Source organism: Alosa sapidissima, chromosome 23 (assembly GCF_018492685.1).
Source record: "Alosa sapidissima isolate fAloSap1 chromosome 23, fAloSap1.pri, whole genome shotgun sequence".
In the NCBI taxonomy this organism is placed as follows: domain Eukaryota; kingdom Metazoa; phylum Chordata; class Actinopteri; order Clupeiformes; family Clupeidae; genus Alosa; species Alosa sapidissima.
In genome coordinates, this window is record NC_055979.1 from 24,957,035 (window position 1) to 24,981,653 (window position 24,619).

The window sequence follows — 24,619 nt, forward strand, 5'->3', positions numbered from 1 at the left end:
GTACTTTTCTCTGAGAGTCCTTTAACAATATCCAGGCATGCAGACTCTGTCCTGTGTCACTGTCCTCGCATTCTGCCTCCTTTCTCTTCTCCCTCCTGCAGGCATCTGAAATGGTTGTTCATTTGTACTTGCTTCCTCTTTCCTGCTTTTATGTTGACGTACAGTACTTTATCTTCCTTTCCTTCTCTCCCCCTTCCTGCCTGCTCCTCTCTCCTTCATTCCTCCTTCTGCTGTGGTGGTGGCTGTAGAGGACACGGTCACCAGTCCCACTACAGATCGGGCCGCGGCAGCTAAAAAGCGCTTTACGCTGCAGGGATTCAGCAACCTCAAGAGCCAGAAAGGTAGAACTGCATCTCTTCATCTGTCGGTACACATATTACAGGAAGTGACATTGAAGTATTTTGAATTTTAGTTCATGGCAGCATTAGATAGGCTCAGTGATTCGATGCGGGGAGATGGATCGTGTCCTAAACATGTTGTAGACAGAATCTACTTGGTCTTCCTTTTTTTATTTCTTTCACATGAGCACCAGTTGCAGTTTAACCGCTAAAGATTTTGACTTATAATTTAAAAAAAAAGATATGTACAAACAAATGTAGTGAAATTTGAAGTGAACTATGGTATGCCTCCTGACACAGACCTGCTATCTTCACAAGAGGGGAGAAGTCAGACCCTCCCCATGGCCATTCTCTGCCCACCAGGTACTATAGAGTAGAGCCCCATACCCCTGTGAGGGCACTAGCCGTAAGATAGGACATCTAGCCTGTCTAGCGCATCACTAGTGACTCTAAGATAGGTAGTCGCACATCTAGCCTGTCTAGCGCATCACTAGTGACTCTAAGATAGGTAGTCGCACATCTAGCCTGTCTAGTGCATCAGTAGTGACTCTAAGATAGGTAGTCGCACATCTAGCCTGTCTAGTGCATCAGTAGTGACTCTAAGATAGGTAGTCGCGCATCAGTAGTGACTCTAAGATAGGTAGTCGCGCATCAGTAGTGACTCTAAGATAGGTAGTTGCGCATCAGTAGTGACTCTAAGATAGGTAGTCGCGCATCTAGCCTGTCTAGTGCATCAGTAGTGACTCTAAGATAGGTAGTCGCACATCTAGCCTGTCTAGTGCATCAGTAGTGACTCTAAGATAGGTAGTCGCACATCAGTAGTGACTCTAAGATAGGTAGTCGCGCATCTAGCCTGTCTAGTGCATCAGTAGTGACTCTAAGATAGGTAGTCGCACATCTAGCCTGTCTAGTGCATCAGTAGTGACTCTAAGATAGGTAGTCGCGCATCAGTAGTGACTCTAAGATAGGTAGTCGCACATCTAGCCTGTCTAGTGCATCAGTAGTGACTCTAAGATAGGTAGTCGCACATCTAGCCTGTCTAGTGCATCAGTAGTGACTCTAAGATAGGTAGTCGCGCATCAGTAGTGACTCTAAGATAGGTAGTCGCGCATCAGTAGTGACTCTAAGATAGGTAGTTGCGCATCAGTAGTGACTCTAAGATAGGTAGTCGCGCATCTAGCCTGTCTAGTGCATCAGTAGTGACTCTAAGATAGGTAGTCGCACATCTAGCCTGTCTAGTGCATCAGTAGTGACTCTAAGATAGGTAGTCGCACATCTAGCCTGTCTAGTGCATCAGTAGTGACTCTAAGATAGGTAGTCGCGCATCAGTAGTGACTCTAAGATAGGTAGTCGCGCATCAGTAGTGACTCTAAGATAGGTAGTTGCGCATCAGTAGTGACTCTAAGATAGGTAGTCGCGCATCTAGCCTGTCTAGTGCATCAGTAGTGACTCTAAGATAGGTAGTCGCACATCTAGCCTGTCTAGTGCATCAGTAGTGACTCTAAGATAGGTAGTCGCACATCAGTAGTGACTCTAAGATAGGTAGTCGCGCATCTAGCCTGTCTAGTGCATCAGTAGTGACTCTAAGATAGGTAGTCGCACATCTAGCCTGTCTAGTGCATCAGTAGTGACTCTAAGATAGGTAGTTGCGCATCAGTAGTGACTCTAAGATAGGTAGTCGCGCATCTAGCCTGTCTAGTGCATCAGTAGTGACTCTAAGATAGGTAGTCGCACATCTAGCCTGTCTAGTGCATCAGTAGTGACTCTAAGATAGGTAGTCGCACATCTAGCCTGTCTAGTGCATCAGTAGTGACTCTAAGATAGGTAGTCGCGCATCAGTAGTGACTCTAAGATAGGTAGTCGCGCATCAGTAGTGACTCTAAGATAGGTAGTTGCGCATCAGTAGTGACTCTAAGATAGGTAGTCGCGCATCTAGCCTGTCTAGTGCATCAGTAGTGACTCTAAGATAGGTAGTCGCACATCTAGCCTGTCTAGTGCATCAGTAGTGACTCTAAGATAGGTAGTCGCACATCAGTAGTGACTCTAAGATAGGTAGTCGCGCATCTAGCCTGTCTAGTGCATCAGTAGTGACTCTAAGATAGGTAGTCGCACATCTAGCCTGTCTAGTGCATCAGTAGTGACTCTAAGATAGGTAGTCGCACATCTAGCCTGTCTAGTGCATCAGTAGTGACTCTAAGATAGGTAGTCGCACATCTAGCCTGTCTGTGACTCTCTAAGATAGGTAGTCGCACATCTAGCCTGTCTAGTGCATCAGTAGTGACTCTAAGATAGGTAGTAGTGCATCAGTAGTGTCTCTCTAACTCTACCTACTCCCTCTTCACGCTTTCATGTTGTTCTCGCCTCTTAGTCTTCTATCCCTCTCGGTTTTACTCTTTGATCATTTCCTCTCTTGTTCTGATTGTCTTTCCCCTCTCCTCTCTACATCTCTCTCTCTTTCTCTCTCTCTCTCCCCCTCTCTCTCTCTCTCTCCTGTCCATTGCTCTCCTGCCAGGATCTCCCCCTAGTCCCGACCACAAAACCAAACGGCATGAGATTAAGAGTGACCCAACTCCATTTGGCTTTAGAGGTATATCTCCCTTTAACGTTTCCCTTTCCTGCTCCACCCTCCTCCGGCCTCTCTGCCGCCCCCTGTAGGAGAGGAGGTCAAGTTACTGCCCACAGCTCCTAATAGTGCATTGCATTTTGTGTGCTTATGATGTTGAATTCAATTATATAAACATTATCATAATAGGGGATAAAATGTTGTATGTAGATATTAAGTATCATCATTCATGTCAGTCAAAACTGAGTTCATTCAGAAGATGATAGATTGTTTTGAAAAAACATACCATTTGCTACTGCCATTTATTCAACAGATTTCATGAATCCATTAACTCATTTGGTTCTTTGTCAGTTACCATAGACATGTTGGTCAGTTCAGAAGTTGGGGTTGGGGTTTAAAAGTATGAAACCGAGTGTGTGAATAAGAGTGAGTGTTCCTGAGTTAGTCTGAGTGAGTGAGAGTAAATAACACTCTCTGTGAGTGAGTGAGTGATTCAGTTAGAGTGAGTTAGACTGAGTGAGTGAGTTACACTGAGTGAGTGATTCAGTTAGAGTGAGTTAGACTGAGTGAGTGAGTTACACTGAGTGAGCGATTCAGTTAGAGTGAGTTAGATTGACTGAGTGAGTGAAACTGGCTGAAACGTGGTCCCTTTGTTGGGGCAAGTGTAGGAATGGGCCTTGGTGTGTGCGTGCGTGCGTGTGTGTGACGGCTGCTCTTTTATCAGACACAGGTCCTCCCATAGGCCTGAGCCGAGTGCGGTGGCTGAGTACGTCCAGCCTCCTACAGGCCAAGCGGCGAGGTAAACCCCTGCCTGCTCTGGGTGGACTCTCCTGGACTGCTGTACTCTGCACCTAAACCCCTGAATGCACTTTAACCAGCCCCCCCCCCCCCCCCCCCCTCACTTAGGCACCAAGCAGGAGAAGGGATTAGAGTGTGCACACACACCCCTGCCTGTGTGTGCTTGTTGCCGTGAAGTGTGCTGTTGTGCTGTAGACAGACCCTCCACTGTGTGTTTCTTTTTTCAGGTATGAAAGTGTAATAATAGCTGGAGCTGGTGTGTGTGTGTTTGTGTGGTGTGAAAAGTGTGTGTGTGTGTGTGTGTGTGTGTGTGTGTGGAACACATACCTCAAAATGTCACAGCAAGTGGTCTAACTTTTTAACAAGCAGAGGTACTTCCAAAAACATGATCCTACTATACTGCATGGGTCTGCTTGGTCTTGGTTATGGTTGGGTCATCGTTGACTTGCTGTGTGTGGCCACTGTGGCTGACCATAGCTACTGTGGCCACAGCCTCTGCTTTGGGGTATGGCTCTCAGATATGCCTCTTACAATCACGTAAACCATCACAATCCCACAATATCAAAAGCAATCACATATTCCTGTCATGATTGTTTTTCAGTACCAAATTTGATTTGATTTGAAATCACCGTACCTCGGCTTCCCTCCTCTGAATTTGAATCACCTTTTTACCGTTTAAATTGCATCTTCACTCTCCATACCATATTGGAGAAACATATTTTTTCCCTAATTTAAAAAAAGAGTTAAACAGTGTTAACTAGTGTTAAACAGGACACTGCATTACACTGAGTCAACCCTGTGCACCAGAATAGCACTATTCTACAAGATTTCGCTTTCTACCGCCTCATATCCTGATGTCTTACTTAGTTTATAGATGTTTGTCCTAGAGCAGGCTTCTCCGACTCACATTATCTTCTCTCTTCTCCCCCCTACCTCTCCAGGCTGGACGAAGGCGTCCCTCTCCATGGATGCCTCGGAGGAGCATGATGGGTACTCAAGTGCTGAGGACCCCTTGAACTCTGACCCCGAGGATGAGGGGGTCAAGAAACTTGTGAGTGGCCAGATTTAGAGCTGCACACAGACGAGTTTAACTAAAGCTAGTTTAATACCTATGCAAAATCCATTAGCGATCTCAACACCATGAGCAAGATCCTAAGCACAACAACAACACTCAACATTCAAAACTCTCACATGATGGCTTTAGTTTGTGCTCAAGAAATTTCAAAAGAAACCCTAGGAAATGCTTCAAGAGAAGTCTTACAAAGCATCAGTGCTGATCTGATTTTTTCTGTGTGTGTGTGTGTGTGTGTGTGTGTGTGTGTGTTCTCCAGGCCCCAGGCAAGTACGTGGTGGTGGCCGACTATGAGAAAGACCTGTGTGTGAAGAGTGGCGACACGGTCCAGCTGGTGAAGGAGGGAGATGATGGACAGTGGTGAGGCTACTCAAAACCGATTCAAAATGGCACAAAATCTTTAGAATTGGTCATGGAAGGCTGTGGAACCGAGTTTTGATTGAAAACAAAGCTTTGTCATTATTGTTGTTATTATTATTGTTGTTGTTGTGCATTCTTAGCATGTTATTATATATATCGTAATATTATCACAGTATTATACATTAATTAACACCTTTAAATGTATCTGCAAGATATACAAGTATTACATTTCAACCTGGTTGTTCTGCGTTAACGTTTTATGTTCATTTTCAAACATTACCAATTCCTAAGGTTGTTGTCATCTACTTACAGCCTAGTTGTTCCTAATGTTTCATATAATAAGAAGATTAGGTCAGAAGTCTGTATAATGGTGAATGCAGTTGTCCCTCTGCGGTACTCCGGTATAGCTGATGCTGATGCAGTTTTTTTGTGCGCTTCAGGTTTGTCAAAAACCTCAAGACCAACAAAGAAGGCTGGGTACCGGCTGCTAACCTCCTTACATTAATAGGAGAGTCAAAATCCACACAATCTCTCACGAGCTCAGGTATGGGGGTGATTGTGTAAGAATGTGTGTTATTTTCTATCTCCCTGTGTGTGTGTGTGTGTGTGTGTGTGTGTACTGTCCTCTGATACATGCTTGAATTAATATAACGTATTGTGCTATTTGCTCTGCTGCAGAGGGAAGTGGTTCGGGGAATCTGAGTACATCCTCTAGCTGCAGTGAGACCTACACAAGCTTCTCTGACATCAAGCCCTGAGGCCTGCTGAGAGCCTGCACTGCAGCGCCCTCCTCTGGCCTCTCGTATGTGTGCAGCATTTCTCTGCTGTGACTGCTGAGCTTTTCGCAGTAGTGGAGTTGCAGAATATTATTTCCTGGTGCAGTGGGTCGTCCTCAGCTGTTCTCGGTGTGACTGGATCACTCTGAGTTCACAACTCACCCTCTCTTGGACTCTTAGAGAGAGAGGGAGGGGGGGGGGGGCTGCATTCATCACAAGAGACAGCTCTTCCTGAAAGTATTCTTTCCAAATGCTGGTTTTACTGGTCCATTTTTATTTCCCCTATACTATGAATAAAATGTATTTTTTATTTTCTTCCATCTTGGGAACATAAAAGTGTACATTTAGATGTTCTCTAGTTGGGAAGGAGTCCGAGAGTCCGTAAGTGTTACTTTGACAGTGAGTGTAGAATGAACTCTTCATTTGTCTCTCTCCACTATGTATCCACTGCACAGAAGTAAAAAGATCACCAACTATGTGTCACATCAGAGGTCCGACATCTTTGACTCGTTGTTCAGTCCTGAGTGAAATTTTCACAAAACTAGAGCTCTTTTGCCAATATATGTGGAGACAGTTGTGTGTTTTGGAACACTGCGAAGACTGTGGCGTCATGTTCAGTCTCTTATTGAAAATACTGTGAGCAGTCTCTGTTTCTTGTACGTATTAATGATGAAAATGTGTAAAAGTTAAATTATTTACTGCAATAAGAATAAAAATTGTACAGATATTTTGAATTTTACCTCATTTTCCCATGAAAACATTATAAATATATAAATATATATTGTATATTGAGATCACAATGGTTATGTTCTCATGAATCATTGTCTTTATTTGAGTTTCTACGTTGTACTGTAAATCCCATTTTCCATGTCTTCACATAAATTTGTAATCTGTCTACAGATTATTTTTCCAGAAATCTCATCATCGGAAGAAATTTAAATCTACAATACATTATTTTTTAAAAATACTTAAATAATCTAAGCATGCAGCAACAATCTGAATATTTTAAATGTAGGAAATGTTTTTAAAATACAACCAGCAGGTTATCCAAGTCCTCTTAACCCTGAACCTGGCCCTTAACCCTGAATCTGAACAAAGGCCGTCTAAGTCATTTGGAAAACATTTAGTTTATACATCAAACATTTTTATTTCATTGGGTTTTTCACCAAGAGGTATTGTGTTACTGTGTACCACAATGGATGCAGTACATTGCTGCATGTGTCTGTTTTCCATGATGCATACATGTTTATGTATATGTGTAAATATGTATTTAAGACGTTGAGATGTATGAAGAGAAATTAAGCTTGAATAAAGTCCACAGAAAAATTATACTAACATTGAAGTCTGCTTGGTCTGTGTACTATAACCACACGTTTGGGCCCGGTAGTCCCATGTTGCTCTGTAGCCTGTTACTGCTGGATACATGATCCAGCTCGAAAAGTAGAAGTATGGCTACTTTTTATGTGTTGGAACATGTTTAACAAAACATTACAACAAATACTATAAGATACACTTAGAAATATATACCTACTATTACCATGTTGATATGTTCCAAAGTGATTTAGGCTATAAATAAACCTGACTTGACTCAATGTTGGCACAGCCTGTTAGACTCTTCAACAGCAATATACCAGTCAGTCATATAAGTCTGTTTCAAAGTGTCAACAATCAATGTTCATTCGACCTGCGTCACATTAGAGGTAGGCGAGTGGTTTCACAGTGCTACGTCTGCCAAGTGCCAACTACAATCCCCTTGATTTCAGCTTGGCAGTGAACGGCCCTAAAATGTCTTATCCGGGTACTCTTTCGCACCGCCCCATTGCAGAAGGCACCAATGAGCGGCAGAATACATTTCTGCTTCAGACCATCATGTTGGAGGCCCGATCTCCTCTTGACATAGCCCTGACTCACCGCGAGAGAAATTCTGTACTGCCTTCTTAAAAGATTCCGCACTGTTTAATTCGCGCATACACACATTCCTCTGACGTTTAGCCCAGTGTACACACACCGCTGGCGTGACCAGAAAAAGCAGCTCGGTTACATTGAGACAGGGCACCAGGCAAGATATCCGAGCGAAAAAGACACAAAATATACATTTGCACTGTAAGTATCAAGCTTTGGTTGACATTTTGGGAATCAAAACTTGACGGACCAAATCGACTCTTGGTTCATTAAAGTAGCTAATGGTGTCCTTGACATTGTTTCAAACTTGGATCGAGTGGACACAAATATGCTAGCTAGTTGGCTAACAAAATGAAGCCAATCTCTTTTTGACAGTCTCTTTATTGTCGCACAATAAATGTTCGATTCGCGCATGTCAGACGTCAATTCGATAATTTTAGCAAAGCTAAATTGTAGCTAGCTAGCTGACCTGAACTCAGGCGGGGTGTCTGTCTGTCCCGTCCGTGTCGGCTGTGTTGCTGCTACATGGGCGACGGATTGACGCTTAATTCGTCGTTAACTAGCTGGCAAGCTAGCAAGCTAGGTCTAATTGTGTTTTTTTGTTTTGTTCGAGCAGTGAAATGCAAGTACCGCCCTGTGTCATGCTCTTCCCATGTTAGCTAGCTCGCTAGCTCAGTCTTTTGTCCGCATTGTTTGTGTTGCTTTGCGTGGAGTTGGGCGAACAGAGCAGAGGCCTTGTTATAAACAGGTGATTAGCTCGAAGGCTAGCAACATCTATGGTCGTACTCGATAACGTTAATGCGATATCGAGCCATAGTAATCTCTGAAAAAAGCTCTGTGCCATGAGAAGAAATTCCAATGGTCTCGTGTCTGACCTTGATAAAAATCAGGCTTCGATCAGACATTAGTTTGATACCGCATAGTGCTGATGATATTTCCTGGTTTAATCTCCGTGGTAATGCTGGTGAATGTGCGGTTTAAAGCCACAATGCTATTGTATATTTTGCGTTTCAGATAGGCCCATTAAAGTAACTCACTGTGGTGTAGGTTATTTGCTTTGATGCAACTAATAGGCTGTTGTATAGCCTACTTTAGCCCCACTTTCTATAGTCGCGGCCCGTGCTGCTGTTTATTGTATATCAGTGGAAAAAACGAATGGATTACATCAGTCTTTATTGATTATATGTGTCATTGGTACTTGTCAAGGCTAGTTTATTTTTTTTGGTTCATAAAGTTTTTCCTGTACCCGTGAGTTGGCTCGCTGCAAGTTCTGAATGATGTGGGTGTGTCGTCTCTGATGCTAGTGGCAGTAGTATTTGACAGGCAGTGATAGATAGATGCTTGCTTCACCCTTCGCCCTCTGGTGAGCTCTGACTCAGCCCTGGGTTACCTGGAGCAAGGCTGTGCGTGTGTTTGAGTAAGAGATGTGAACGATAAGCAATGCAGGTGAGATCATATGGATGTACTTGTCTGTCACTGGCAAGTGGAATCTTGGCCAGTGGTCAGGTCTCTTTTAAGTTTCTTTACAGTAGATGTTGAAGTTGACTGAGCAAATTAGATACAATGTAATATGCATCTTTGCCCTGTAAGGAACTATAGCCTTTTTGACAGAAAAAATAAGACCTGAGCCTCTAGGCATCAAAAGCCCTGCATTGATGTTGATTTAAAAAAAAAAGATCTTGTCTAAATCGTGAGGTAACATAGTGACAATGTTTTGCATAAGTGACTATGTGGTGTGTTATTGTAGGAATCTAGTTATCGTTGGATTTTGGTCATGATGGTGATGTCATGTGGGGGTCAGATAAACATATCTGTCATTCCTGTAAGCTAACCAGGCTAAGCATTAGGCCTATGTAGTTCTGTGGATCAAGTCATACCACCTCCAAGCCCGTTGACAGCCAGTGACCATGAGGTGGTCAATAGTACCAGTTGTTTTGTTCTTGGTGTTTGTAAGGTCTTTGCATGCCTTTTTTGCAGTTAGCTTGGTAGTTCTAGAGCAAAACTCCATACAGTGGCTGCTTTGAAGTATTCATATATATCATACATTTTCAGTTGTTGGGGCCAGGTGACTTTGTTGATGTGGTTGTGCCTAGGAGGATGCTGGGGCATTTACGGAGTTAGTCCAGTAAGCACTTGGATCCTCGGTAGCCAGCAGCTCTTGCTGCCAAGGAGCAGTGATCAAAGTGACGCGGTTTCCGCAGAGGGGGTGGGGGGGGGGGTGGAGGGTGGCGTTCCCGAGGATTACCGGTCACAAGTTAGCTCCTCCGCCAGACAAGGTCTCTGGAGGCTCCATAGCGTATGTTTCCAAGTGCTGGCAGAGATTTCAGAGATGAGCTCTCAAACACCACTTTCACACTGACTTCAGTTCTCTAACTAAGCATGTTCTGAAAGGAAGGTAGTGTTACTCACATAGCCAGCAACTCTAAGAATGTGTTGTCCCATTGTTGTGACAACCATACCAACACCAGAATGTTGAAAAGCTTAGGAGTGGACACTTCAGTTCAGGTGCTGTCTTGTTCTTCTCTAAACTTTTTTCTTTGTTTACATTCCGCAGACTCCGAGGAGAGGACACTCCTGCCAACATGCCACTCTTTGGTAAGTCCCACAAGAGTCCCACTGACATTGTGAAAACTCTAAAGGACAACCTGGGCATCCTGGTCAAGCAGGACAAGAAGACAGACAAGGTGAGTGTGTTGCTGGGTGTGGTCAGTGATTAGGCTACTGCCAGTGTTTTTGGAATTCAATAGCCTGCACAAATCAATTTATAAAATCTGAGCTAATCTGAGGATGTTGAACCTGGACCAGAGGTGCTGTAGTTGTATTGTGGGCTTTGTTGTGTTTTGGAGGAAAAGCTTAACATGTTTAGAATTCTGCTAGCTTAACAATTAAAGGAGACTTGAATACTTCCAGCAGCTAGAGGAACAAGGTTTCCCCTTATGTAGGCTTATGTATACAGTCTATGTATGTAGGCCTAGTTCTGCTAGGCAAAATGAAACGTTTTTCTGCTGAAAAGGCACAACATATAATGGTCGTGGTCTGGCCTTGTGAGACTATCTGAGTCCTCTCTCAGAGTGAGTGAGGGGTTACATAGGGGTGAGAAGGGAGCTTCTTGGCGGAGTTGGACATTCATTTGCACCTCAGTGCTAGGGCCCTTAGCAGCACACTCACCTCTGTGCTCCTCCACCAGGCCGGGACAGGACTGCCTGTACTGCACACCTCAGTGATGTCCAGAGACATCAAGCCAACACAGCGCTCCAGCGAGCCTGTTGACCACTACAGCCCCGTAGCTTCTGATTCTCCAATGTTGAGACATCTGTAGATGCGGTTGATTTGAATGAATGCATGATTAGTCACAAGTGTAAGGATAATGCCAGGGTTTATATTATCTTTTTTGGGGAAAAAAAGGTTTAATCGCAAATATTTGACCTGTTCTCCAACAGCTAATATTTGTGAATAAGACTACAAAACTAGCTGCCGTCGGTTGGCAAACCTGGGTGTGTGTGTTAATGACAAGTGTGTGTGAGCAGGCCTCTTATCAGGAGAGCAAGCAGGCGTGTATTCAGTCGTGGTCCTCACCTTTGTATCGCCAGGCATCAGAAGAGGTGTCCAAATGTTTGGTGGCCATGAAGGAAATCCTGTACGGCACCAACGACAAAGAGCCGCACACGGAGACGGTGGCCCAGCTGGCTCAAGAGCTGTACAACAGCGGACTGCTCATCTCACTGGTGGAGAACCTGCAAGTCATCGACTTTGAAGTGAGAACCGGCAGATATATATCTTCATATACACCACCTATAGACGGACGGACGGACAGACAGACAGACGGACACTTTATTCATCCTGAGGGAACTTTTAGGCATCCAGTAGCTTATACAACCACAACATACACACACATATCTCACATACATAAAAATCACTCACAGAAATGTCAAAATTAAAGAGCATGTGAAGTGATTACAAAGGTCTGGTATGGACGGACCATGTGATGCATTGAACATGATCAGGTGCTATGGTGGAGTGTGTGCAATGGTGGTAGTGCAAAAGTGAACAGTGCAGGGATTGAACAGTGCAATAACTTTGCTTGTTATTACATATTAACTATGACTATGAAAAGACAAGAATGTGAACATAATAAAATTGCTTAACAAACTAAAACAAGAATATATTTTAAGAACAATATATAACAGGGAATAAGTTATAAGGTGTATGTTATGACCACAGTCCAGATAGTGTAGAGAGGCTAATATAACCTGTAAAACAGTCAGGTGGTCAGCAGACAAAGTGATAGGGTGCTAGGGACTGAGAGAGACAGGCTCATGCTGAAAAGTCAATTTCTCCCCTCCCCTTTTGTGTGGCATTCAAAAGTTAAAGGACCTCCTCAACCAATCTGTTGAGCATGACAGTGACAGAAGTCTGCCACTGAACATGCTCCTCTGTTTATTGAGCGTGCTTTGCTGTGATATACACAGAGACCAGTACTTTAGTCTTTAAGGTGAGGCCCTGCAGATATATACCTTAATATATACTACTTATAGACCCAGGAATTTGAAATAAATATATACAGTATGTGTGTGTGTGTGTGTGTGTGTTTGTGTTTGTGTACATATACATACACATACTTTGTTGTGAGGCTCTGCAGATATACCTATATATACATCACCTTTAGACCCAGGTATACATATAGTATATTGAGGTGAGGCCCCTTGGTATCCACCTTATTCATGAACCTCTACTTCCGTCCCGTTTTCATCTTCCGTTCATTCTGTTTACATGCATAATAACTTCTAAAGCCTTAGCAGGCTAACTAGAATATGCTGCAGGGTTCCCACAGGTCATGGAATTTCTGGATTATCATGGAATTTTGATGAAGTCTATTCCAGACATAGAAAGTCAGGAAATTTTATCATATCTGGGGCAAAGTCATGGAATATCAGGGAATTTTGTTGTAGCAGTTTAGAATATACTTGCCAAAACACATTAATACAAGTGTATTTCCACACAGAATTGGTGTATGTCTGGTTATTAGCTTTACTGCATGTTTGAGTGGTGATGGTTAGCCCAACTTTGTTTCTTCAATACCCATTTATTCATATTCCGCTCTAAAAAAAGTCAAAGATTCTTGAACGCTATGCTCAGAAATCTTCTCATAATAGGTCATGGAAATTCAGATTTTTTGTCAGGGAAAAGTCATGGAATTTTACACTTGACTTAGAGTGGGAACCCTGATGCAAATATACCTTGATATTTAAAAAAAAAAAAATCATTAGTCCAGATTGTATGCGTCCCTCTCATCACAACAGTGCTTTACTTTTCTTTTGGATGTCAATAAGACGACATGTTCTACAAACACCACTTGTTGTCTGAGCTTATGTGGTATTGTCCCTCCCTCTATGTTTTCCTCTACATCATGGGGATATTCCGAGCGTGTGGTTTAGCGGCTAACCTGGATAAATTAACTCGGATGAAGTGGTGAGCCCTCCCGGAAGAGGAGCCTTTGTTTGGTTGGGAGACTGAGGCCATAGCGTCTCTTCTGGGACGTTCACCACTTGCTCTTAGTTAACATTCCCAGGTTTGCCACTAAACCACAGGGTGATACTACAGTACGAACCAGGGTTACTGGCTTACCCAGCTGACTGCAAGAGTAAGCACTGATCTCCAAACAACACATCTCTTTAGAAACATTAGCTGCTAACTTCCACTGATCTCCAAACAACACATCTCTTTACAAACATTAGCTGCTAACTTCCACTGATCTCCAAACAACACATCTCTTTAGAAACATTAGCTGCTAACTTCCACTGATCTCCAAACAACACATCTCTTTAGAAACATTAGCTGCTAACTTCCACTGATCTCCAAACAACACATCTCTTTAGAAACATTAGCTGCTAAGTGGAGTGTTCTTTTAGAGATCAGTGGTTGCTCCCAAAGCTACCTGGGTTAACCAGTTGCCTAGCTTAGTAGTATAGCCCTCATATCCTCACAGTACCCCACATGTCTCTCCCAGTGTGTGTGTGGGGTGTGTGTGTGTGTGTGTGTGTGTCCGTCCGTCCGTCCGTCCGTGTCCCTCCAGTGTCCGTGCAGAGAGTTCCTGTCTTAAAGCTGACCGAATGCAAAGCAAAATGATATATGGAAGTGTCTAGACCTCTGTCTAGACATTCAGAGAAGCTGTCATTTTAGAAAAGAAGAATGCTGTCTAACATTGTGGCATGCGGTTGTAATTAGTCAGGGTTATTTTTGAGCAGCTGTCATGTTGATAGTTTTTTTGTTTTTATTATTACTGCGATGGTAATTGTCAACACATTCATTGTGTCATTGTGTTATGAGTTGTGTAGCCAAACCATTGGCCCGTCCACTGTAATCTTAAAGCTGTTGATGCATATCTTGTGGTAATATTGATGATGTAGTTGAAGTCTTAATGCTGCTGGCGCTAAAATGGTTTTGTTAACAATTCACTCAGTGGTGAAGTTGTCTTTTTGTTTTGGTTATGATTTTTTGTTGATGTCTCACTGTGTTTGGACTGACGCGCTTGCGGAGGCACTTTTGACCAAAGATTCTAGAACAGATGCTGTGCTGTGATTATGTTGATGGCACTGTGGTGCTGTGCTGTGCTATGGTTGTGTCGGTGACACTGCTATGCTGTGGTGTGCAGGGGAAGAAGGATGTGTGCCAGATCTTCAACAACATCCTGCGAAGGCAGATTGGCACTCGCAGTCCCACTGTGGAGTACTTTTGCTCCCACCAGGAGGTGCTGTTCATCCTGCTCAAAGGGTGAGCACTCGCACTCGCTCACACACTCTCTGTCTCTCTCTCTCTCTCTCTCTCTTTCTTTCTTTCTTTCTTTCTTTCTTTCTTTCTCTCTTTCTCTATTTTTTCTTCTCTCTTTCTATGTCTCTCTTTCTATCTCTGTCTATCTCTCTCTCACTCTATTTCTCTATATCTATTTTTTCTTCTCTCTTTTTCTATTTCTCTGTCTCTCTGTCTATCTCTATTTCTCTCTCTCTCTCTATCTCTCTCTCTCTCTCTCTCTCTCTCTCTCTGGCACATTGGTTGTCTGTAGTGTGTAGTTGTATAGCTTCCCCAGCCCTGTGAGCGCGTACACATACACATACGCATAAATTGTCTTACCGTTTCCCCTCAGTCCCAGAGCTGGGTGTTAAGGTGTTTTTGGTCGGGCAGGTACGAGACGCCTCAGGTGGCCCTGAACTGTGGGATCATGCTGCGGGAGTGCATTCGTCACGAGCCGCTGGCCAAGGTCGTCCTCCACTCTGAGCACTTCCACGACTTCTTCAACTATGTGGAGATGTCCACATTTGACATTGCCTCAGACGCCTTCGCCACCTTCAAGGTCAGGAGTTTTTCACTCACGGGCACAATGATGTGAAATGCAGCAGGCCTGAAAAAAGCCTCTTTGCTTTCTGTGTTCCCTGTGGATGCTTAAGCTCTTACCAAGGGTGGTGGCAATCACATCAAGACCTGCATGCTTACTTTGTCCCGTTACCCTAAAACTGTTAGGTGTGTAACTAACGATGACTTAACATGTGATAACTATATTAATTTGTAACGTCAGAACCACATATTATTATGAGTGTGTTCTTTTCCCTCTGTAGCAATTCAGTTCAGAAAGAGTCAGATTGTCAGAAGCAGTAGATGGACATGTTAAGATGAGTTTGCTCATAACTCTGCTTTCTTCTGCAGGACCTGCTCACAAGGCACAAGGTGTTGGTGGCCGAGTTTTTAGAACAGAACTACGATACTGTAAGTGCCAGAGATGTCACTGTATTAAAAAAAAAAATATATATATATACATTAAAAAAAATAATACAAATGACATTGTTTTCACCAGAAGATTGAATTGAATGTGGTCATTGATTATGGTTGGATTGTTAGCTTGTCCTTATTTTGTGTTTGCACATTGGCAGGTGTTTGCAGACTATGAGAAGCTGCTGCACTCTGAGAATTACGTGACCAAGAGGCAGTCACTAAAGGTACAGCAGAGCAGGAAACACTTTATTAAGTGTTGTATTATTATATTACTTTTATTTATTTATTGTTGTAATTAGCACATACATCTGTCTGGAGGCATCGGTAAATTGTAGTGCTGTGTGTGTGTTGCGTTTGTAGCTGTTGGGAGAGCTTCTGTTGGACAGACACAACTTCACAGTGATGACGCGTTACATCAGCAAACCGGAGAACCTGAAGCTGATGATGAATCTCCTCAGAGACAAGAGCCCCAACATCCAGTTTGAGGCCTTCCACGTGTTCAAGGTAAACAGCCCTGCAGACCTGCAGAGAGATGGTGGAGGGCCAGAGGGGGGGTGGTGTAGAGGGGATTTGCATGCTAGTAAACTGTAAAGTCTTGAGTTCGATTCTCAGCTCCCACCGTTGTGGCCCTAGCCGCTCCAGGGAGTCTGGCCCTGCGTTTCATTGACATCTGTAAGCCGCTTTGGATAAAAACGTCAGTCAAGTAAATACAGATGAAGAGAACCATGGCCATTTTGTGCCTGCCACTCACTCCCTTGCTCTCTCTCTCTCTCTCTCTCTCTCTCTCTCTCTCTCTCTCCTTTTCTCTCTCTCTCTCTTTCTCTCCTCTCTCTCTCTCACACTGTCTTCCAGGTGTTTGTTGCCAACCCCAACAAGACGCAGCCTATTGTAGATATTCTCTTAAAGAACCAGACGAAGCTCATTGACTTCCTGAGCAACTTCCAGAAGGACCGCACAGATGACGAGCAGTTCAACGACGAGAAGACCTACCTGATCAAACAGATACGAGACCTGAAGAAACCCGCCTCCTAAAGCTTAGCCTAGCAATGATGTCAACCTCCACTTTTTACTGAGCAAAACAAAACATACAAATATATTAACAATAATAATAATAATATTAATAACTCTATTTAAAATCTTGAAAAAAAACATGTCTTTTTTCTTAGTTACTTATCAAGCTTGCAAAAAGTCTAGTCCTCAATCACAGATGGTGTCATAATTCCTTTCATGAAAGTACATCCTTTTCCTCCTTAGTTTTGTGCCACAATAGGATGTTTTTGGAAAACTGTAAGGGGTGACTGGTTGATTTTCCAGCTGGAGAGGGGGGAACCAAAGGGTTACAGCATCCTGTTCCCGGGGGGAAGAGCCAAGGGGATGGACCGTAAGAGGATGTCCTATTACTGTGTCTGAGGTTATCAGCAGCTCTGCTCCTAGGCCAGCCATCTCTCACCTGTAGCACTCCTGAAGTCTGAGCTCTTCCCAAAGGCCCAGCTGGAATGACCCAGAGTGGTCTGTCTTGTACAGTACATTTGTAGAGGACCCAGATATTGTAGTTAGTTAACACGTAGGAAAGGGAGGTTGCCCTCTCCACTTACTTATACAGCTTTGCGCTCTTTCTTTCTCACTCTCTTTCTTGCTCTCTTTCTTTCTCACTCTCTTTCTCTCTCTCTCTTTGTTTCTGTCTTGTCTTGCTTTTGAGTTTGAGAGCTCACTTTTCATAATTGCATTCCTCCTCATGATGTCTTTGTATTTGTTTTCTTTTCACGTGTCACAGTATTTGAAAGCTGCAGGCCTTTTGATAAAAGCTTGGGTTTGATCAAACACCAAAGGATCACTGGCTGTCCCCAAGAGTTCAGAGAAGTCCGTGGGCTTCAGGCGCGAGTCCAAAAACTATTAACCGTAAACAGGAAGGCGAAAATGTGAAATCTGTAATAATATTTTAATCAAGGTTTGTTTGAAATAATTATTAATCAGTAGGTTTGACTGAGAACTAGTGTTTTTAATTTTTGATCATTAGTTCTTGAATATGAAATGGGCAATACTGCCAATATCTTGGTGTTTGTAGGATTCAGTGCAACATTTATCGCTGTACATTTTTAAAACTTTGTTTTGAAGTTCACTTTTTTTGTTAAACAGGGCTGTATCTCATTATATTTTTTTTATTGCCGTGGCTACCTGTTGGGTGTCCACCAGCTGCGTTTTTGTTGCCATGGTCACTTGTCAGGGGTCCATCTGCTGGCTTGTACGCTCTTGAGGGCTGGTGCCATGAAAAGTGCACTACAAAGATCTGAAGCACTTCCGGAAGTTTCTTTCTTCTGTTGCTGTGAGCGCGAGGGGGGGGGGGGGGGGGGTGTTTTCATGGCAGGCGTGTCTCACCAGTAGCCATTAGTGAGCTTGTTTTTCTTTGATCTCATCCCGATGTGCGTAGTGAAAGATGAGATGCGGCGTTAACTCCGAGGGTTGCTGAAAACACATCAAAAGTTGAGGACACAGACGTTAAAACAGGTGCCTTTTGTTTTTGTGTGCTTCTTGTCCAGCTCATTATTTTGTATTTAAAAAAAAAAAAATCAAGGGGGAGCTTAATTCTCATTATTTTATTATTTTTAAAATATGGTCTGATGGAACATATTTGTCTTAATTAAGCAATGAACCTCTTTAACTCACTATATTTGAGTTCTACTGTTGATGAAGTACTTTACTTTCTCTTCTGTAATTGCTGCAGTTTTTTGATTGAGCTCAGCGGAGTAGGACTTGGATTGATCCTGTAGGGTAGGAGTTGAGGAGCTGTCCAACTTCTCGCCACGATGACATTTGACTTGCCAATGGTAGGGAAGGGGTGCGGGTGTGACGGGTTTTGTATTACAGTGAACCATACTCACATGACCCAATACGAATTTGGATTTAAGAATAACTCTGAAGGTTGGTCTCTGGATGAAGGAGTGGCATCTGGTGGATCTGTGGTGGTGATGTGGAAACCTTTCCACAGTGTTCTGAAACCAGCTTGTTTTAACATGCAGCCACTGTTTTGATTGCCAAATATTTACCTTGATAAAAAAAAATATATTTTGTTGGCAAATACTGCTATTGTATTTACCAAGTTATCACTTTCTTTGCATAATTTATTGGCATTCCACAGTCAGGATGGTTCAGGTCCCTCAGTATTGTACTGCTTGGTTTGAAAAAGGGTGATGGGGGCTCACACTACCTTAGTCTGAGCCAGGAACAAGTGAATTTATTTTTTATTTTTCTGACAAAAAAAAAAGTTCAACTATGAGAACAAAAACCAAAAGTAATCAGTTCAGAATCTCCCATATCTACAATGGAACTTCATTTCAAGATCACATGGTTGCATTTGTTTCCACTTTGAAAGAAATTGTAAAACATCACCAATAAAGGAAACCCAATGCATCAAATGTTCTGCCTTCATTCATCGGATTTGACCACTGGTTTTGGGAATCATTGATTTGTGTAACAGCAAAAAGGACATTATTGGTGACCAGTTAGGCCTCATAGTGTTATAGATGTAATGTTAATGCAGTTAAGTCCTTTGAATAGATAAGAAAAGGTAAGGCAACGGCAAGATAACAGCAGTCTGTTTCCACTTCTTTACTTGGCCTCGCATATATATCTTGTACATCATTCACACAACTCGTACTTACATTAATGGAACTTCTGATTAAAACATGATATCTAAAATATGATCGAATATTTAAATATAAACGTCAAACCCTTCTTGGAAGTCAACAATATGTGCATATGATCTCAACTAACAAGACCCACTGAAGTCTCGTGGCTTCGTCCTTATTCAGTTCTTGAAACATGCACCATCTCAAAGTTGACGCATTTCTTCATGAGCATAACCTCTTACTAGGCAGCGGCTCAGACGACTCCTGCCTCGGGTGCTTCATGCATCCATCTGAAATTAGAGAGAATTAAAAATATACACATGCTGGTTTGCCAAACACGGACTTTGGTTATCTTAAGGTTAACAGTATTTTGAAAATGTATCTTACTTGCTACAGTGAACGGAGATTGCTTCTCACACACACTCTTTGTCTGAGGTCTTCTTTGCCACTGTGAGGGCCAAATATGCATACATTACAAATATAAAAAGGTTTGTGTCAAAAACATTTTTATCATAACAAACACATCAAGTACTGAACTCTTACACACATTATGATTTATCAGCATGATCTAATTGAGTATTTACACACAAGATCCAGACAGTCTGTAGACATACAGAAAGAACCCTAAGGTAAAGGCAGGGTTCCCACTCTAAATCAAATTTTTTTTTTCTCCAAATATTTTTGAGGGGCTTTTATGCCTTTAATCTGACAGGACAGTGGAGAGTGACCGGAAGCAGGTGGCACAGTGCCCGAGTCCGCAGTCAGTGACGAAACCCATGCTCCAGCATGCCCACATCAACCTTATTCTTAATGAACCTTATTCTTAATTCCATAAACCTTATTCGTAATTCCATAAACCTTATTCTTAATTCCATAAACATTATTCATTCCATATACTGTATATGATTAATTCCAAAAACCTTATTCTTAATTCCCTCAACGTTATTTTTAATTCCAAAAACCTCATTCTTAATTCCATACACCTTGTTCTCCAGTTCCACTCCAGAGGGACTTACAATGAATTTCTGTACTCCCTGGAGACCGTCAAACCTGAGGTAGGAAATATCGTGTTTTTTTTTGCCGCTGTCCAGATCAGTGGTGTAGACCTGCCGAATGCCAGCCGCTCGGATCATAGGCACGCATTCATCACACGGGCATTTGGTGACAAACAGCATCGTCCCCTGTTCCTCTTTAATCTCCACGCTCCTGTGAGACAGAACACGTAGCATAACTAATTAATCAAATCAACTCAAGGCTTAGTTTATTTATATAGCTCATTTCATACACAAGGGGTAATTAAATGTGCTTTACAGAAACAAAAGCAAAGAATAATTGTAAATGAAAGCATAAAATGTGTTAACACTTTATTCCAGGCACGTAGAGCGCGCTCGCTAGAGCCAAAGCATTCCATTCCACACGTCACCTGAACGTGATGGCGTTCTGCTCAGCGTGAATGATGTAACGGTACTTCCTACTCTGGCGGTCGCCCTGCTTATCGTCCATCTGGGGGTATTCTCCATACTCCGAACCAACGGGGTAGGCGTTGTAGCCACAGCCCACCAGGTGCAGTCTGCCTGTGCCATCACAGAGGCCCTAACACACACACACAAACAAACACACACACACACACACACAAGCAAATGCGCACACACAAACAAACAAGCAAAACGTGCACACACACAGACAAACAAACACACACACACACAAACAAACAAGGGTTTAAAACCTTTGTTTAAAAGAAAGATTTGATTGTGGGGGGTCATCCCTATGTTCCCTGGGTCCTATGTTCCCTGCTCGGGGTTAGGGTTAGGATTATGGTTATGGTTAGGGTTTTAAAAAAGGGTTCTATGTTCCTCGGTCCCATACAAAGCGGGGAACATAGGTATGCTCCCGATTGTGGCACTTCTGAAACTTAATGCACCAATTTAAGTTTCATTTCACTGCTGGTTACGCCTCTGGAAGTTGTAAGTCAATAAAGCCTAATCTCAATCTCAACAGAAGTGGTCTAGTGTTAACCAGGCTACAGATAAACTGCTCATCGTTTGAGATTCAGTTCCAGAGTGTATGTTCTGACATGTTGCGGGAAGATCACTTACCAACTGTCCCTCTGCCCAGATCACAGCACCGACTCCAACCTTAGGATCCTCTGAGAAAACAGGATAGCAGACAAATGTTGAATCCACAGCTGTTTATAGTTTAACAGAGCAGACTGCGACATCGTTTTACACTTTCAAATCTGAAGTGATAATTACGACATGCCTACAGACAAGACTAGGGGCAGCCGTGGCCTACTGTTTAGCACTTCGGACCTGTAACCGGAGGGTTGCAGGTTCGAACCCCGACCAGTAGGCACGGCTGAAGTGCTCTTGAGCAAGGCACCTAACCCCTCACTGCTCCCCGAGCGCCGCTGTTGATGCAGGCAGCTCACTGCGCCGGGATTAGTGTGTGCTTCACCTCACTGTGTGTACACTGTGTGCTGTGTGTGTTTCACTAATTCACGGATTGGGATAAAAGCAGAGACCAAATTTCCCTCACGGGATCAAAAGAGTATACTTATACTTAAGACTAATCAATGACATTAGATTAAGTTGAAATGATTATCAGCCCCTCAGAGACAGCAGACTGTACTCTGGGGAGAGAAAAGCCCTTCAGTTACTAATTGCTAAAGCAACATTCTTCACATAATCAAGTATGTCCCTTAAGGAAAATGAACAAGAGCATTTGGCTGAGGAGTCTTTTCAGTGCCATGCGCAGAGGTGCAAGATGGTGAGATACCTACCAGTTCTATAAGCTAGTAGTTTGGCTTGAACGATGCAGTGTCGTATAACGTCCTGGGGAACGTTAGGAGAAGTGACGGTGCCAGAACCGCCTTTCAGGTAGAACCCATAACCAGCGTCCTCCACGCGCGGAACACTGGAGGCCACGGAGGCCAAGAGTCTCACCAGGTCCCGCATGTGCTGCCTCAAGTTGCTGAAGTACGGTTCCGCGCAGAACGTCACAAGGCCCATTTTGGTCAGCAGTCCGCGGTGCCTCGTCTCGTCCACGACCAGAAACACCCGGGAGAGCTCGTCCCTGTTCTGCCAAAGCTGCTGCCGGAAGAGATCCCCAACGTCCACCACGGGAAGGTCAGTGGCCATCTTCTCCTGGAAGTCGCATGAGGCGGACGTTTCCTCCACGTACTGCTGCATGTCAAAGGCCAGAGGCTGAAGGAGGACACCCATGTACGGGCGGCTGCTGGACTTCAGCTTTTCTGCAGCCGCAGCGTCCAGTTCAGCCTCCAGGCGACTGTCTGCGCTGCTGCTGGCCTCATCGCTGGCCAGTAAGCTGATCTCAGGGTCTCCAGGCCAATATGATATCCGACTGACCCCGGCTGAGAGAAACCACAGGGAGCAAGGTAGTACTGTATGTCATTGTCCAGCACTGGTATTTTACTTGTAGAATAACAATAAGGTTCAGTCTAATATAAACTATTGTTATTGAATGAAGTCATGTCTTCAAAGCCACAACACAAATTGTGTGTAATGATGAATGATGTTAGGAAGGAACTGGACTGTTATTCAGTCATGGTCTACAGTAAAAGCAGTTAAAAGTCATACCATTGATGATCATCTTTAGGCAGGTGGAGCAGGGCTTCCTTGAGAAGTACAAGTCACACCTGGTAAGGCGAGGGCCATGCTTCACCACTGCTACCTGTCCCGCATGCAGCTCTGCGCTCGAACAATGAAGGCCCAGAATTCTCCTCTCATGGACCACGACCAAACCAGTTCTGCGGGTCTGAAATGACACCGCAATCGTATTACACCTTTCCAACGTTACGCAGATTCAGTTGACAAAGCTGTGTTATAAATTTGCCATTGCATTCTGTCCATTTTTATCTCCATTCTGATGATCCAAGGTTTTTTTAGTCTTACTCCAGGCAGGACATGCCTAAGACAGTTATCAAGACGGGAATCAAACAGGTATGATAATATTTACTATGTAACAATCAGGCTTAACTGGATCAAAGAGAACCTCGTCGTGACTTAACATGTATTCTGACACTAGAAGAACCAGTAGCTTTTAAGAAGAAAGCAAAAGGCCTACGAAAAAAACTGGGGGTCCCTCACTCATTTGTCTTGGGCAATATCCATTATAGCTTTATAATAACATAAGAATACTGAAGTAGACTTCATTTACTGTCACAGTCCCTACTTACAACTTCATTTTCGTTGCTGAACACAGCCTTCTTCTGGGGAAATAGCTCCATCCACAGGCTCAACAACGTGTAAAGGTTAACTTTCGATAACCGAGGTCCATGTCCTGAAAATGAAATGCATTTTTTAATATGACAAGTAGCCTACTCTTCAGTCTGTCTCTTGTTAGGTTATACATTTTGCGACCCGATAATAATAACATTCCACGCAAATGCAATACAAAAATGGCACAAATGTTATGCTATAGAATGTGAAATGTGTAGTTAAAATACAGTTACACGTAGGTTATGGACAAGCTATCGAGCACGTTGCGAATACCGTCGCGCTAACCTTGCACTTTGGGGTCGGTCTGTGAACTGGCTTCCGTAACATGGTAGCTGCCCTCAGTGACGCACTTTTTGTCCAATTCCCTTCGTGTCTCAGTTGCCTCTGTTGCTTCCATTCAATCTTTCACGGACAGCTAATTCTATGTCATCTGTCAAATTTAACAGCTGATACTGAACGTCCCCTGTCGATCTATCCTCTTCCTATGTCGCATTACGTAGGGAAAATGGGAGGGCTTATCGTTACTGGTCTTGCAATAAAGTAGAACAACTGTAGGGGGCTCCAATGCCATGGAAAGGGACTATTAGTAGGCCTACCACTACACTATCATAGAGATCTAATAGTTGTAGCTACTATTCTGTTCTAGGAATCTAACAGCAATTCAAGACACACGTAAATAAAAACATATGTATTCAAGACATATGTAAATAAAAACAGAATGTGATAATCTGCAAATCCCATAAACTCATATTTAGCTGCAAAAAGGACGCAGACAACATATCCAATGTTGAAAATGACATATTCATTTCATGGAAAATATATGTTCATTTTGAATTTGATACCAGCAACACATTTCAAAAATGTTGGAATGAGGAGGCCAATAAATTGCTGAAAAATGTGTTTAATGATAAAGAAAACCAAATGAGGAATATTTTACAACTAATTAGGGTAACTAGCAACATGATTGGGTATGAAAAAGAGCATCCCAGACCCAGTCCTTAAAACCAGACCTGTTACTGTAATGAAAATCATTGTATGGACTCAGGTACACCTCTGATAACCATTGTCTATATGAGCACAGTTTGATACTCAATTCACAAATGCTAGTGTAAACTTTTCCATGGAAAAGAAAAAAAATGTATTTAGACGTGATACAGAAATACCACCGTCTTATCTGGGCCT

The 24,619-nt window shown here is 43.0% G+C and overlaps 3 protein-coding genes across 18 annotated transcripts in view; 2 read left to right on the plus strand and 1 right to left on the minus strand.

The window, feature by feature from the left end:
• The window catches only part of mcf2la (mcf.2 cell line derived transforming sequence-like a), a 66,713-nt gene extending 59,471 nt beyond the window's left edge, over nucleotides 1-7,242 (plus strand). For 4 of the 14 annotated variants that reach the window (XM_042080708.1, XM_042080705.1, XM_042080706.1 and 1 more), the window contains exons 27-34: nucleotides 249-341; nucleotides 639-701; nucleotides 2,851-2,925; nucleotides 3,626-3,700; nucleotides 4,641-4,750; nucleotides 5,031-5,131; nucleotides 5,572-5,675; nucleotides 5,810-7,242. In XM_042080708.1, the coding sequence (XP_041936642.1) occupies nucleotides 249-341; nucleotides 639-701; nucleotides 2,851-2,925; nucleotides 3,626-3,700; nucleotides 4,641-4,750; nucleotides 5,031-5,131; nucleotides 5,572-5,675; nucleotides 5,810-5,889 (701 nt within the window). In that variant the 3' untranslated portion in view covers nucleotides 5,890-7,242. Of the gene's footprint in view, nucleotides 1-248; nucleotides 342-638; nucleotides 1,407-1,552; nucleotides 1,876-2,850; nucleotides 2,926-3,625; nucleotides 3,701-4,640; nucleotides 4,751-5,030; nucleotides 5,132-5,571; nucleotides 5,676-5,809 lie in introns of those variants that run through there. The other 10 variants (XM_042080707.1, XM_042080711.1, XM_042080712.1 and 7 more) reach the window with 8 other exon arrangements.
• A 561-nt stretch (nucleotides 7,243-7,803) lies between these two features.
• On the plus strand, nucleotides 7,804-18,986 carry cab39l (calcium binding protein 39-like). 3 transcript variants are annotated; one of them, XR_006026701.1, is made up of 10 exons: nucleotides 7,804-8,010; nucleotides 10,364-10,493; nucleotides 11,400-11,564; nucleotides 14,462-14,580; nucleotides 14,989-15,157; nucleotides 15,508-15,567; nucleotides 15,732-15,797; nucleotides 15,934-16,077; nucleotides 16,426-18,078; nucleotides 18,296-18,986. XR_006026701.1 is itself a non-coding variant. In XM_042079962.1 (9 exons), exons 2-9 carry the CDS (start codon nucleotides 10,392-10,394, stop codon nucleotides 16,603-16,605), a joined length of 1,005 nt encoding a protein of 334 aa, XP_041935896.1. In that variant the 5' UTR covers nucleotides 7,804-8,010; nucleotides 10,364-10,391; the 3' UTR covers nucleotides 16,606-18,986. The 3 variants fall into 3 exon arrangements, 2 of the variants coding, with proteins under 2 accessions (XP_041935896.1, XP_041935897.1); XM_042079962.1 differs by having other exon boundaries at nucleotides 16,426-18,986; XM_042079963.1 differs by lacking the exon at nucleotides 7,804-8,010 and adding an exon at nucleotides 8,305-8,557 and having other exon boundaries at nucleotides 16,426-18,986.
• Nucleotides 18,987-19,164: 178 nt separating this feature from the next.
• Nucleotides 19,165-23,923, minus strand: cdadc1 (cytidine and dCMP deaminase domain containing 1). Its single transcript, XM_042079949.1, has 9 exons — nucleotides 23,723-23,923; nucleotides 23,395-23,498; nucleotides 22,796-22,973; nucleotides 21,979-22,569; nucleotides 21,296-21,345; nucleotides 20,623-20,792; nucleotides 20,216-20,405; nucleotides 19,587-19,647; nucleotides 19,165-19,489 (listed from the first exon to the last, which is right to left on the minus strand). Exons 1-9 carry the CDS (start codon nucleotides 23,832-23,834, stop codon nucleotides 19,422-19,424), a joined length of 1,524 nt encoding a protein of 507 aa, XP_041935883.1. The 5' UTR covers nucleotides 23,835-23,923; the 3' UTR covers nucleotides 19,165-19,421.
• Nucleotides 23,924-24,619: the final 696 nt, after the last annotated feature.